The following is a 15949-nucleotide window of genomic DNA, read 5'->3' as shown; positions in this document are numbered from 1 at the left end:
GGGTGTTTAATGTCTATATGTCCTGACAACAGGACTCTGAAATTCTTACTTGTAACACCATAAGGGGTTGTAAACGGATTACACGTAGATGATATATAATAACCTGCAACGATAAGGGGCATCAGTGCAGTGGTGGAGGATATGGAGAGCATTGCAAGGCCAAGCAGACCCATCCAACACTGATCCAGTGCTGCTGTCAAGCAATGGGCTGTAAGGACTAGATAAGACTTTTTTTTAAACTTGAAGGGCATAATGGCCCTGTCCCACTGTACGAGTTCATTCAAGAGCTCTCCCGAGTTTAAAAAAAAATCAAACTCGTGGTATCGCGCGGAGAATGAACGTAGTGGGTACATCGGAGCTCGGGGACGTCTCTTGGCAGTTCGTAACGCTAATGGCAGGTACTCGGGAAGACTCGCTAATGGCAGGTAAGCTCGGGAAGACTCATGAAGATTTTTCAACATGTTGAAAAATGTACCTACCATATTGAAAAATGTCCACGAGAGCCCCGAGTACCGACGAGTGGCCATTACCGTAAATCTCCGAGTTTGAATCCAGGCAAACTCAGGAGAACTCTTTGAATGAACTCGTACAGGGGGACAGGGCTTTAAGGTACCATCAGAAAAGTGGTGAATCTTTATGTACTGCCTCAGTAAAATAAACTATTCTTGAACTATAATTGTTGCACTTTTGTACGAATGTATCATTTTACGTTTAATATGATTTTACTGTGTCCAGGTACAAGTACCATTAACCCAGAAATTAATTGTTAATAACCACAATACGTGTAACCCCCTCCCCCCACCATCCTTAATACAACCAGACAATATATTGAAGTTCATAGCTCAGGTTCGTGTTATGCAATGTCCAAGAACCTGATAGTTATTGAGAAGAAACTTTTCTGAATCCTGGTGGTCATCGTTTTCAGACTCCTATGCCATCTTCCCAATGGTAATCCAGGGAATCCAGGAAAGAGAAACAAAGTAAAAGAGGAAATTAGGAAGTGAAATAACGAAAAGGAGAAGCTAAGTGGCAAAGGAGGAAAATTGATACAATGTCAAAATTAAACGTGCAAATATTTTGAGTTTTCAGACTATGTTTTTACAGAGTTGACGTGGAAAAGCTTTTCCCACTGATAGTAGGGAAGATTCAAACAAGGGGACATGACTTGAGAATTAAGGGACTGAAGTTTAGGGGTAACATGAGGGGGAACTTCTTTACTCGGAGAGTGGTAGCTGTGTGGAATGAGCTTCCGGTGAAGGTGGTGGAGGCAGGTTCGTTTTTATCATTTAAAAATAAATTGGATAGTTATATGGAAGGGAAGGGAATGGAGGGTTATGGTCTGAGCGCAGGTATATGGGACTAGGGGAGATTATGTGTTCGGCATGGACTAGAAGGGTCGAGATGGCCTGTTTCCGTGCTGTAATTGTTATATGGTTATATATGGTTATATGTTTGTTAATGTCACAAATGGAAGAAAACAAGAATAATGTAATGCAAAGCACCGTGCTGCAGTTACTCAGCGGGTCTGGCGGCATATCTGGAGGGAATGGATGGGTGACATTTCTGGTTGGGACCCTTTTTCAGTGAATATTGTAGCTGTTGGGTAATAAAACTGGGAATAAATATTTCAGGGTATCTGACACAAAAAGAAAAGGAAACGGAACTAGTGTAGCATTACATTACTGGTGTAGCAGTACTGGTGTAGCATTATTAAGAAAGGCAGAGATTTATGCAGTGTTGATCTTTGTTTGACAAAAATCCTGATGTAGAACTGGAATTTGGATTAAGCCAAGAAATGGCCAAAGCAAGGAAACATTGATGGAAGATATTTATAGGCTAACAAACAGTAGTTATAATATTGGGCGTGGCATAAATTGGGGACATTTAGAGGTGCACGTCATGAGAGTTTTAAACTTATCAATAGACTGGGGCAAAAAAAAAAATGTAATAAAGTGATAGATGACTAAGGAATGAATACTGTACGAGATGCATTTTATTTGATCAATATGTTGAGGAACTAACTGGCGAAAAGGCTATTTTGGAATGTATTTTGTGCAAGAGTAAAGATTAATTGATAACCTGGCGTAGATGTTGACTGACTTAATGACTATTTTTAAAGCATCTTCTATTTTTATTTAAGAAAGAACTGCAATGCTGGAAAAATCGAAGGTAGACAAAAATGCTGGAGAAACACAGCGGGTGACTGAAGAAGGGTCTTGACTCGAAACGTCACCTATTCCTTTGCTCCATAGATGCTGCCACACCCGAGTTTCTCCAGCATTTTTGTCTACCTTCTATTTTTATTTCATACTTCCATCATCTGCACTTTATTTCCATTTTTAATTCATCATAAAATAGACAAAACTTCTCTGTGGAAGAATGACCATATGATTGTTCCTATGATTTTTAAAGTGGTGGCATTCAATGTGAAATAGTCTTTGAGTGACCTAAATCAATACAGCACAGGAACAGGCCATTCGGCCCAGAATGTTAATGGCGAAAATGATGCCGGGTAAAACTAATCTAATTTTCCTGTACATGTCTATATCCCTCTATTCCCTGTACTTCCATGTGCCCATCTAAAATACTCTTAATCACCACTATTGTATCTGCCTCCACCATCACCCCAGGCAATGTATACCAGGTCCCCACCATTCACTGTATTAAAATAAACTTGCCCCATACATCTCCATTAAATTTTCCCCCTCTCACCTTGTAGCTGTGCTTACTAGTGTTGGACATTTCCATCCTGGGGAAAAAGGGTCTGACTGTCTGTGCTCTCTACGCCTCTCATAATTTTATAAACGCCTATTATCATCCCTCAACCTCTGACATTCTAGAGAAAACAATCCAAGTCTATCCATGTAGCCGAAACCCTCTAATCCAGGCAGGATTCCGGTAAACCTCCTCTGCCTCTCCAGACCTTCCACATCTTTCCCGTAATGGTGCAACCAGAACTCTACGCAATACTCCAAATGCAGCCGAACAAAAGTATTATGGATCTGCATCATGACTTCCTGATTCTTGCACTTAGCAATGAAAACAAGCATACCATACACCATCTATACCACTCTATCTACTTGTTTTGCCACCTTTAGTGAGCTATGAAGCTATGTGGACTCCCAAGATTCCTCTGCACATCATTGCTATTACCTGCATAGTCTCTCCTTGCATTCAACCCTCCAAAGTGCAACACCTCACACTTGCTCAGGTTAAACTCCATTTGCCATTTCACCGCCCATTTCTGCAGCTGATCTATATTTTGCTGTACCTTCTGACCGCATTTCTCGCTGTCTGCAATTCCTCCAATTTTGCTGTCATCAGCAAATGTACTCACCAACCCGACAATTACATATATATGTATGTGTATATGTATGTGTATATGTATGTGTATATATATGTGTGTATATATATGTATATATATATATATGTGTATATGTATATATATGTGTATATATATATATATATATATATATATATATGTATATGTGTGTATATATATATATATGTGTGTATATACATACACACATATATATATATATATATATATATATATATACATATATATATATATCAGCAAACAGCAGAGGTTCCAGCACAGATCTTTGCGGAATTTCACTGGTCACAGACCTCCAGCCAAAATATCTACCTTCCACCTCAACCCTCTATCTTCTATGATTAAACCAATTTCTGATTCCATACACCAAGTCATCGTGAATCCTGTACATCATAATCTTCTGGAACGGCCTACCTTATCAAAAGCTTAACTAAAATCTATGTATGCAACATCCACTGCTCCACCTTCATCAATCTCCATTGTCACCTCAAACAAAACTCAATCAAGTTGGTAAGGCCTCACCTGCCAGTTACAAAGATGTGTTGGTTATCCCTAATTAGTCCTTTCTCTTCCAGATGGGAGTAAATCCTCTCCTGAAGAATTAGCTCTAGTACTTTCCCTACCACTGACGTGAGGCTCACTGGCCTATAGTCCCATGGATTCTCTCAACTTCCTTTCTTAAACAAAGGAAACTATGAAAGAAATGTGTCTGTAGTTAAATGGGAGTTATCAGTCAACGTGTCTTTCAGTGGTGGCATTTAAAATCATGCAATTGGTGTAAAATAAATATCTTCTAATGCGCAGTGCCAAATAGAAAGAATTGATCAAAGATAAGGTGGATTAATGAATGGAAAATCATGTTCGACTAATCTGCTACAGTTCCGTGAGGATGTGGAATAGATATGGGGACACACAGTGATTGTAATGCATTGGAATTTTCAGTGTTTGATAGGAAGTTGCATGTCGAGGTTAGAGCATGTGGAACCGGGTAATGTACTGACATAAATTTAGATTTGATTCAGATTGTTCACATGGCACAGATGGAGGCCATTCAACCTATCATTTCCAAGCTGATCCCTGACCAGCCCATCAATCGAAATCCAGTTACATTCTTTTTTCCCTTAGTCCCACCTGCCTGCACTCATACCATAACCCTCCATTCTCTTCTCATCCATATGCCTATCCAATTTATTTTTAAATGATACCAACGAACCTGCCGCCACCACTTCCACTGGAAGCTCATTCCACACCGCTACCACTCTCTGAGTAAAGACGTTCCCCCTCATGTTACCCCTAAACTTCTGCCCCTTAATTCTGAAGTCATGTCCTCTTCTTTGAATCATATTTGTACATTTTCTGCTGTTGCTAAACTGAGTGGGATTGTAAGTAGGAGGAAGGTGCAAAAGAGGAGAGAGTGGCTCAACCGATCAGGGAGACGATATGTTCAGAGCTTGGAAATAAGAAAGGTGCAAGTAATAGGATTGTACAATAGGCCCCATAATAGGAAGCGTGACAGAGAGGAACAGATTACTGAAAGATGCCCAAGCCACAGGGTTGTCTTAATGGGTGACCTTAACTTCCCCAATATTGACTGGGACTTATTCAGTGCCAAAGGCTTAGATGGGGCAGAATTTGTGAGGTGCATTACTATACTTTAATTTACATTAGAGATACAGTGCAGAACCTGGCCCTTTGGCCCATTGAGACCATGGCGACTGGCGATCGTCCCATACACTAGCGCTCTCCTACACACATGGAACAATTTACAATTTGTTTTCCTGAAACCAATTTACCTACAAACCTACACTGGTTTGGAGTGTGTGAAGAAACTGGAGCATCCGGTGAAAACCCACGCGGTCACGGGGAGAACGTACAAACTCCGTACAGACAGAACCCATAGTCAGGATTCAGCCTTGGTCTCTGGTGCTGGTCTCTATTGCTGTGCCACTGTGCTGCCCTTCTGGGCCACTCTGCCACCCTAAGAGGGCTATCTGAGGGTTTCTTGAAACAGCATAAAGATAGTCCAACCCGAGAAGGGAATATACTTGACCTTGTGTTGGGAATAAACCTGGCCAGGTGACTTGCATTTCAGTGGAAGTGCATTTTGGGGATAGTGAGATTATTACGCATAGGTTTTATGATTGTTTAGAATTGGGAGAAGGCTGATACTTGTGGGATAGAGCTCGGGAATATACACTGGAAGCAATTGTTATCGGGTACGTACGCCAGGCCCCAGGTGGTCAAGATGGGGATACATACCTCCAACCCCCTCACCCTTAACACAGGATCCCCCCAGGGTTGCGTCATCAGCCCCCTACTGTACTCCCTGTACACACGTGACTGTGTGGCCAGGTTCAGCTCCAACTCCATCAAGTTTGCTGATGACACTGTGATGGTGGGCCTAATCTCAGATAACGATGAGAAGGCCTACCGGGAGGAGGTGGCTGACCTGGTACTCTGGTGTCAGAACAACAGCCTCCCCCTCTGTCTCCCTCGGATGGTCACGTCGCACAGACACATCTGCACTTTAGTCTGTTTGAACTGTTTTACTGTTGTAATGTTCTTTTTACAAACCATGTTCTCGGGGTATCTAAATCTAAATTTTATTAGTTATTTAAGTTATGACATCGGATGGAAGCTGCAAACCCAAATCTCGTTGCACTTATGTGCAATGACAATAAAATATATTATTATTATTATTATTATTATGAATGTCACAAAAACTAATTGTGACATTCAAGAGGAGGCTGATTGTGGACTTTGTGGGCACAACAACCGAGGACGTACATGCCACTGGGGATAAATGGGACTACTGTGGATATGGTGAGCAGCTTTAAATACCTGGGAGTCCACATCACAGAGGATCTGACATGCACAACACACACTGCCGCACTGGTGAGAAAGGCAAGGCAGCGCCTTTACCACCTCAGACAGCTGAAGAAATTCAGAGTCTATCTGAAGATCCTTCAACCCTTCTACTCTGGTGCAGTGGAAAGATTCAAGATTCACGATTCAATTTTAATTGTCATTGTCAGTGTACAGTACAGAGACAACGAAATGCCTTTAGCAACTCCCTGGAAGAGCGACATAGCAAACGATTGAATAAATAATAATAAGTGTCCGGGGGGGGGGTGGTGATTGGCAGTCACCGAGGTACGTTGTTGAGTAGAGTGACAGCCGCCGGAAAGAAGCTGTTCCTCGATCTGCTGGTTCGGCAACGGAGAGACCTGTAGCGCCTTCCGGATGGTAGGAGGGTAAACAGTTCATGGTTTGGGTGAGAGCAGTCCTTGGCAATGCTGAGCGCCCTCTGCAGACAGCGCTCTGGACAGACTCAATGGAGGGGAGCGAGGAACCGGTGATGCGTTGGGCAATTTTCACCACCCTCTGCAATGCCTTCCGGTCGGAGACAGAGCAGTTGCCATACCATACTGTGATGCAGTTGGTAAGGATGCTCTCGATGGTGCAGCGGTAGAAGTTCACCAGGATCTGAGGAGACAGATGGACCTTCTTCAGTCTCCTCAGGAAGAAGAGACGCTGATGAGCCTTCCCGACCAGAGTAGAGGTATTGTGGCTCCAAGAGAGGTCATCGGAGATGTTGACTCCCAGGAACCTGAAGCTAGAAACACGTTCCACCTCCGTCCCGTTAATGTGGATGGGGGTGTGCGTGCCGCCTCTGGACTTCCTGAAGTCTACAATGAGCTCCTTGGTCTTCTTGGGCCAGGTTGTTGTCAGCGCACCATGCTGCTAAGTGCTGGACCTCCTCCCTGTAGGCCAGCTCATCGTTGTTGCTGATGAGGCCAATCACCGTTGTATCATCTGCATACTTGATGATGGTGTTAGTACCATGTACAGGTGTGCAGTCATAGGTGAAGGGGGCTCAAGCATCCTGACCGTAAACATCTCTCTGGTTTGGCAACAGCTCTGCCCAGGACAGGAAGGCTCTGCAGAGAGTAGTGCGTTCGGCCGAACGCACCATGGGAACTACACTCATCCCCCTGCAGGACCTATACACCAGGAGGTGCAGATCCAGAGCCAGCAACATCATGAAGGACCCCTACCCCCCCAGCAACGGACTGTTCCAGCTGCTACGGTCAGGCAAACGACTCCGCTGTCACGCTGTGAAAACAGAGGATGAGACGGAGTTTCTTCCCACAGTCTATCAGGACTGTAAACTCTGATCTCACCAGGGACTAATTACTGTTGTGTCTTTTTTTAATGTAAATACTGCTTCCTGTTCTGTTCTGTTGTTCTGTTGTTTTGCACAATCCCGCAGGCATTGCCACTTTCATTTCACTGTACATCTTGTATGTGTATGTGACAAATAAAGTTGACTTGACTTGACACATCTGACGTGAGAGTCGTTTCAAGACTAGTCCATAACTCCGAAAGTATAAACACATATTGGAACATGGAACAGTACAGGACAAAACAGGCCCTTTGGCCCACAATGTCCGTGCCAATCAATGCCAAGACCATCTCTTATCTGCCAGTGGATAATCCATATTGTTCTATTCTCTGCATATATAAAAGATGTAAAGTGGTGTTGACAGAATATGGGCTGGCTAAATCAATGCGTGAGAACATGGCATATAATATGGGGTCATTTGCTGCATCTAACAAGGCAATTGAGCATTTATTAAATGGTGAAACATTGGGTGGTGGTAGTGCCAATATACAGGTGCAACAGCGGGTTACAGCAAGCAACATGTTAGCCTCCATTAAGAGGTAAATGAATATAGGAGTAAGGAATAGAGATGACCTATTTCTGCATCCATTTTTTTCCTTTAAAGTTTTTTTTTTTTTTTTATGTGATTTTGAATAAATGACAATACTCAGGCAAATTAGTAAGTAAGAAATACAGCTTTTAAATTGAATTAAAACCTTGCTTTTATTTTCAGCTGATCATTGATACTCCGACCAGTCCAGTAACAAGTGGACTTCCATTATTCTTTGTCATCATAGTGACCGCAGTCAAACAGGTATGCTCTGGAAACAACATTACAACTGGTGCCTTACCCAGAAAGCTGTCAGACTGGGCATTGACGGGGTTTTTTATACTGTGACTGACGTCGGTAGGTTAGACCGACATCAGTGAAAGTTTGTGGAATCACATCATATTGATGCAATTGAGAATCTGATTATCAAGATCTAATTTAATAGCAGGCTGTGCTCAGTTCTGACCTGCCTCTTCCTCTTTTTGTGTAACAAACTCCTAGGTTTCAATTTCTCTTCCTGTTTCTATCTAGCAGGCAGTGAGATGAATTGACTTTTCACTAGATTGTCGAACTATAGAGAGACTCTTGGTCCATTCTTTCTCTATAAATTTACAGCATCAAGCTCTTTTTAATAACGTATTGCACAGAGTGCATAATTGTGTCAAGAATTGACACTTTTTTAATTTAATGTAAGTAAATGTCCCAAGGAGTTACTTCTGGTGACTAGTAGATTAATCAAAAACGTGTAAAGAAGCAGTCCTTTTGTGATTGCATTGACAATTTTGGACTTGATTGTGCCTCTTTCAGTAGGCTATTGTACAGGAGAAGGGCTCTGAGTTTTGCTGGAGATGGGGGTAGAGGGTTTCCTAAAAAAACAATCAGGACCACAGCAGTAATGGATTTATTGCCTTTTATCGCAAACATATTCTGACTTATTACTCAACTTTTGGAATCTGGATTTTGCTCGGAGTAATTGGAGATTGTGAAGTTTTATTTGGGGGGTATTTGCATCCAATCCAATGTATTCTTTCTCCCTTGACAGGGTTATGAAGATTGGCTTCGGCATAAAGCAGATAATGCAGTGAATAAATGCCCTGTTCACATCATCCAGGATGGCAAGTTGGTTCAAAAGCAGAGTTACAAATTGCACGTAAGGAAATTGCTGAAATATCTACATTGCCATGAGTGAAGAGGCTAGTTTAGAGGATGCATGGGTTGGGGTGGTGAAGTGGAAGCTATGGTTGAGACTGACTGAGAGGAGGCTGATGACAGCGGGATGGTGGTGCTCTGGCTCTGAATGAGTCGAGATTTGGTGGGTGGTGGGCAAAGTTGAAGCACAAGACTAAAGCCCCTGTCCCACTTAGAAAACCTGAACGGAAACCTCTGGAGACTTTGCGCCCCACCCAAGGTTTCCGTGAGGTTCCCGGAGGTTTTTGTCAGTCTCCCTAATGGTCAAAAATAGTTTCAGCTTCTTCTATGTTCCGCTGATTATTTCAAAAAATTAAAAAACGGCCGCGACTAAAAATAGGCTGCCGTTTTAAAAATTGGTCATTTTTTAGTCGAAGCCGGTTACGATGCTAGTTGAAGGTGGTTGCCGGAGGTTGCAGGTAGTGGAAGGTCTTACCTTTCACTACCTGCAACCTCCGGCAACCACCTGCAACCTCCGACAACCAACCAATTTTTGAAATAATCGGCGGAACATAGAAGAAGCGGAAACCACTTTCGACCAATAGGGAGACTGACAAAAACCTCCGGGAACCGCACGGAAACCTTGGGCGGGGCCCAAAGTCCCCCGAGGTTTCCGTTCAGGTTTCCTAAGTGGGACAGGGGCATAAGTAGCAGCAGAGTGCCTGAGAATTGGGCTGGGGATTACAGCTGAGAACTGGGGGGAAACTGGAGCATTTGGGTTGGGATGAGGGAGACGAGTTGAAGGTTTTTGAAAGATAGTGAGAGAGAGAAACTCGCCTTTCATTAACAGGACAATCTATCTGCAGGTTGGTGACATTGTGATGACCAAAGAGAATGAAACCTTTGCTTGTGACATGGTCTTCTTATCTTCAAGTGCCAATGGAACATGTTTTGTCACTACAGCAAGCCTGGATGGCGAGTCGAGCACAAAGGTATTTTCTGAGCGGACATCTAACTGTAGAACTTAGCTAGATGAATGACTTCCATTTTAATTCTATTTTTATCCATTCCAATTCCATTTTAATTAGAAGAGGCCATACTTATAACATAATTGATTTGCCCAGCTCTGTTGTCACATTTTGTGCAAAGTAATTTAGCACATTGATAGTTGCCAAATTTTCAATTTGATCTGAAGCTAATATATCTTCAGGCCATGTGATTTTCACGCAGAGGGTGGTGGGTATATGGAACCAGTTGCCAGAGGAGGTAGTTGAGGCAGGTAACATTTCAAAAGACACATGGGCAGTACACGGATAGGAAAGGTTTAAAGAAATCAAGAAGGGTTTCTGCCCGAAACGTTGCTTATTTCCTTCGCTCCATAGATGCTGCTGCATCCGCTGAGTTTCCCCAGCATTTTTGTGTACCTAAGGTTTAAAGAGATATGGGCCAAACATGGGAAATGGGGTTAGCTTAGATGGGACATCTTGGTTGGTATGGACGAGTTGGCCAAAGGGACTGTTTCCAATTTGTATGACCTGCTTCAGCAGCAATCAGGCCTGTGGCATCAAGTCTGGTTCTGAGGCACAGTGGGGAAAGGATGTCGGGCAAAGCAATGATAGGAGACACTAATTAGATGGACTAATAAGGGATTCTGTGGCGGCAATTGGGACTCCAGGATGGACTGGCGTCTCCGTGGTACCAGGGTCCCTGATGTCTTGGAGTGACTGCAGAACATTCTAAGAGAGGGGGGGAGCAGCCAGAAGTTGGCACAAATGACATGGGTAGGAAAGGGGACAATGTCCTGCGGAATGAATACGGGGCATGAAACAAAAGTTTAAATTGCAGGACCTTGAGGGTAATAATTTCTGGATTGTTCCCAGTGCTATGTTGTAGTGAGTGGAAGAACACGGAGATAGGACAGGAGAATGCCTGGTTGCAGAACTAGTGTAGGGGACAGGGATTCAGATTTTTGGCCCTCTGGAATCCCTTCTGGGGCAGAGATGACCTGTACAAGAGGGATGGCTTGTACCTGAACTGGAGGGGAACCAATATCCTGGTAGACAGGTTTTCAGCTGCTACGGGATGGACTGAGAGGCTGGAAGTCGGGCTGGAAGTCGGGATGGAAGGTGATTAAAGAAAGTTCCATGGACATGATAGGCAGGAGCACAGCAGGGAGTGAGGAAAGGGCTATTGGATTAAAAGCCCTGTCCCACTGTACGAGTTCATTCAAAGAATTCTCCCGAGTTTGCCTGATTCAAACTCGGAGATTTATGGTAATGGCCGCTCGTCGGTACTCGGGGCTCTCGTGGACATTTTTCAACATGTTGAAAAATCTTCACGTGTCTTCCCGAGCTTACCTCGTTTCCCGAGTACCTGCCGTTAGGGTTACGAGCCGCTAAGGGACGCCCCCGAGCTCCGACGTACCCGCTAAGTTCATTCTACCGCAAGTTTGATTTTTTTTAAACTCGGGAGAGCTCTTGAATGAACTCGTACAGTGGGACAGGGCTATTACTTGCAATTATTTCAATACAAGAAAGTACTGACTGGTAAGGTAGATGAACTTGCGTCGTGGATAGGTAGTGCTATTGGGATGTTATCGCCATTACAGAAACCTGACTAGGGAAGAGACAGAACTGACAGCTGAAAGTTCCAGGGTACAGGTGCTGTAGGCAAGATAGAGGTGGGGTAAATGAGGAGGGGGGTGGGGGGTTGCCTTACCAATCAAGGAGACCAACATAGCAGTATTTGGAAATGACATTACTGATGGTCTAATGAAGTTAGTGGGTGGAATGAAAAATAAAAGGGATGATCACCTAGTTGAGAGTGAACAAACATGCCAGGAGATTGCAGGCAGCTGCTAACCTAATAGGGCTGTCATAGTTGGGTATTTTAACGTTCCCAGTATTGACTGGGACTGCCATCGTGTCAAGGGCTTAGATGGAGTGGAATTTGTAAAATGTGTACAAAAAAAAATATTCTTAACCAATATGTACGGGGACCGACAAGGGGCCTACTCTTTGGAAATTGGGAAGGGCCAGCGACTACAGTTTTCTTATTGTTATTGATGAGGACAGGGCTGGTCCACAAGTTAAAGTTCTGAATTGCGGCAAGTCCATCTTTGGTGGATTAGACACAAACTTGATTGAGTAGGTTGTTTGTGGAAAAAGGACCTCTAGAAAGTGGGATGCTTTTACGACTATGATAGTGAGAGTTCAAAGCAGCATGTTCCTGTTAAAGTGTAGGGCAGAGCTGGTAGGAGTGTTGGAGAGCAGAGGGATCCAGGAGTACAGGTGTACAGTTCCTTGAAAGTGGCATCAAAATGCGGGCAAACTGAACCAACTTCAATGGGACATCTTGGTTGGCATCAGCGAGTTGAATTGAACCCTTTATTGAATTGAATCCTTTATTTGTCATTCGACCTTTCGGTCTGAACGAAATGTTGTTGCCTGCAGCCATACATGTAATAATAACAACACACAATAAACACAAATTAACATCCACCACAGTGAGTTCACCAAGCACCTCCTCACTGTGATGGAGGCAAAAGTCTTAGAGTTACTGTCTCTTCCCTCCTCTTCTCCCTCTGCGCTGAAGCGATACCCCACTGGGCGATGGAAAGTCAGTCCCGCGGTTCAAGCTCCGCGGCCCGGGGGTGGTCGAAGCTGCCACCCTCCAGTCCAGCGGATGCAGCTGTTGCCACGGGAGCTCCGGAAAACAGGCACCAGCCTGTGACCTGCGAGCTCCCGACGATGTCGTCCACTGGCCCGCGGCCGGCCCCGGATTCAGGTCGCCGCCGCCTCAGCCACCGGAGCACCGTCTCCGCCCCGCACCGGGCCGCCCACACGAGAGCGTCTCAGCCCCGCACCGGGCCGCCCACACGGGAGCGCATTCCAGCCGAGAGCCGGGCCGCCCACACGGGAGCGCCTTCCAGCCGGGACCCAGGCCGCCCACACGGGAGCGCCTTCCAGCCGGTAGCCGGGCCGCCCACACAGGAGTGTCTCAGCCCCGCGCCGTCCGCCCTCACCGGAGCGCCGAGTCGTGCCGCTGCCGGAACGTCGCCACAGCTCGAAGACGGCCAGCCTCGCGTTGGTAAGTCCTGGCTGGCTCTACCTCCGGAGCCTCGAGGTCGGTCGCAGGTTGGAGGCCGCCAGCTCCGCCATTAGGCCTCAGCTCAGGCGGGGGAAGAGAAGGGGGATACGACAAAAAAGTCGCATTCCCCCGAAGGGAGAGACAGAAAGCCCTGTTTCAGCCCCCCCCTCCCACACACATAACACCACCTAATAACCAAAAGTTTAACTGAACTAGACAAAAAAAACAACACAAAAACAGTAAAAACAGACAGACTGCTGGGGAGCCGCAGCCGTTTCACAGTGCCGCCACTTCCGGAGTTGGCCTACGAGTTTGTGTTTGTGCTGTATCTATGTTCTATGATCTACTTAGTTCCACCAGCAGATTTTTTTTTTTCACCAGATATGTTAGCTGTTTTTGTGATCACTGAAATTGTTTGTGCTCATCTTTTTGATTTTGACCCATTCCCTGCAGTTTATGTGCTCTGATTGCTTCACGTTCTTATCTGTTTTAAGAACAGAAAACCTGGCTTTGGAATCTTTTTCTTTTTGACTTTTGAGTTTTGCATGTTATTATAATCAATTGTGCCATCGATAAAATTTATAGTGTCACTTAGTTTAAATACACCTATCGAGGTTCTCCAGAGATGATCCCTGACCTGCTGAGTGGACTCCAGACTTTGTGTCCTTTTTTTTGATGTAACATCTGCATTACTTCGACAGGTCGTATGGTGCAGTATTTTTTAAATACAATGGCCATGCATCATTTGAAAAACAATGGTATAAAGGTTACCACATTAAATTGTTTTCCTTTTACCTTTTGCCTGCAAATATTCCCCACAAGTTATGCTACATTCAGTTGCCCTCCCCAGTGCAACCTGCTTACACTGTGATTAAGGAAACAGCTGGATTTGCACCTCAGTTTTATCTAAGTGCGAACAAATATTAAAAAATGGGCATTTCTTATTTCAGACATACCATGCTGTTCAAGAAACAAAATTGTTGCAAACTGAGGAAGAATTGGACACTTTGAATGCCACAATTGAATGTGAGCAGCCCCAACCTGATTTGTACAAGTGAGTGACCGTGTGGATTGGGGTCAGCAGTGACAGTAAAGGGTGGGTGGTTCCTCACACGTAATTTACCCAGCCTAATGACACCAAATGGGGAGAAGGCAGGAACGGGGCACTGATTGGGAATGATCAGCCATGATCACATTGAATGGCGGTGCTGGCTCGAAGGGCCGAACGGCCTACTCCTGCACCTATAGTCTATTGTCTATTGTCTAACTCTTTTATCCACCCAGCCTTTGATTTCCTATTTACTTTAATTCCTCATTTCCCGCACCCTTTAGTATTCCAGAATCTAATTTCAATCCTTATACCTGTACCCTTTAATATTCCATTCACTTACCCTGCTGTCTAAAATGTTCTACCCGGTCTAATCCTTGAGTGCATGGCCAGGGACCTAGTGAAAAGAAAATAACACTGGGAAAAATTAGGCCATTCACTTTGTTCAACTTTACTTAATTTGTGAAAGATTAAAATATATGAATAGACCACATTACTAACATAATTTTTTACTATCTCTTTTATCTTATAATATATTATATTTTGTATTTGGAATGGAATTACATATTTTATTTAGGGAGATATGTTCGGATGGAAAACAGACGAGACTTTAAACTCATCTACTTGATGTTCGAGTATAAGGTAGGGTTGAGGGTGCTGAGCCATCTGCTATAACCACTCTAATCACAAGATGCAAGACGTGAATAGGAAAACTGGGGGTGAAGGAATTAAATTCTGTAGTTGGAATGTTAAGGGAATTAATGAACCTATTAAGAGAGGCAAAGTGTTAGCTTATTTAAAATCATTGAAAACAGATATAATATTTCTCCAGGAGACGCACCAGAAAAAGGAAGCACAACATAGATTGAAAGCAAAATGGATTGCTAAAGCGTACCACTCCTCATTTTCACATAAATCTAGAGGGGTTGCAATAGTAATTCGTAAAGGTATACCCTTTAAACATATATCAACGATAGAAGATATTGAAGGCAGATATATTGTAATAATAGGGGTTATACTCAAAAAAGGTGACTCTCCTTAATGTGTATGGACCAAATTTTGATAGCCCCTCTGTTTTTTAAGAGAATACATCAATATTCCAGAATGTACACAACAAAACTTAATAATCGGTGGAGACTTAAATTGTACATTGGATGCTTATTTGGATAGATCATCAACTCAAAGAAAACTAAAATCCCAATCAAGTGAATTTCTAAACTCATATATTGATACTACCAACATTAAGGATGTTTGGAGAATTGAAAACCCATCGGGTCGAGAATATTCATTTTATGCACCAGTACATAAAACCTACTCAAGGATAGATTATTTTTTGGTAGACTCAAAACTTATCCCATTTATCTATAACTCGCAATATCATAATCTCAGACCATGCTCCGCTAACATTTATGATTAAACTAAACGGAATGGTAGAGACACATCCACAATGGAGACTTAATCCCCAAATCTTAAAAGAAAAGGTATGTAATGAATACCTCGTAAAACAGATTAATATGTTTTTTGAGGCTAATGATAGCCCTGAAATCTCTGCTTCCCTTCTTTGGGAAACATTTAAAGCATTTGTGCGAGGAGCATTAATCTCTTCTCAATCATTTCTTAACAAAGAGAATA

At 43.5% G+C, this 15949-nt stretch overlaps 1 protein-coding gene across 3 annotated transcripts in view; it reads left to right on the top strand.

Moving 5' to 3' along the window:
• Positions 1–15949, top strand: part of atp11a (ATPase phospholipid transporting 11A) — a 163166-nt gene that overhangs the window by 22445 nt on the left and 124772 nt on the right. For all 3 annotated transcript variants that reach the window (XM_055637450.1, XM_055637453.1, XM_055637451.1), the window contains exons 4-7: positions 8236–8316; positions 9095–9202; positions 10047–10172; positions 14220–14323. In XM_055637450.1, the coding sequence (XP_055493425.1) occupies positions 8236–8316; positions 9095–9202; positions 10047–10172; positions 14220–14323 (419 nt within the window). The remainder of the gene's footprint in view (positions 1–8235; positions 8317–9094; positions 9203–10046; positions 10173–14219; positions 14324–15949) is intronic.

The sequence above is a fragment of the Leucoraja erinacea genome, chromosome 6 (assembly GCF_028641065.1).
Source record: "Leucoraja erinacea ecotype New England chromosome 6, Leri_hhj_1, whole genome shotgun sequence".
NCBI classification, from domain to species: domain Eukaryota; kingdom Metazoa; phylum Chordata; class Chondrichthyes; order Rajiformes; family Rajidae; genus Leucoraja; species Leucoraja erinaceus.
This window is presented reverse-complemented; position numbering and strand designations above follow the sequence as displayed.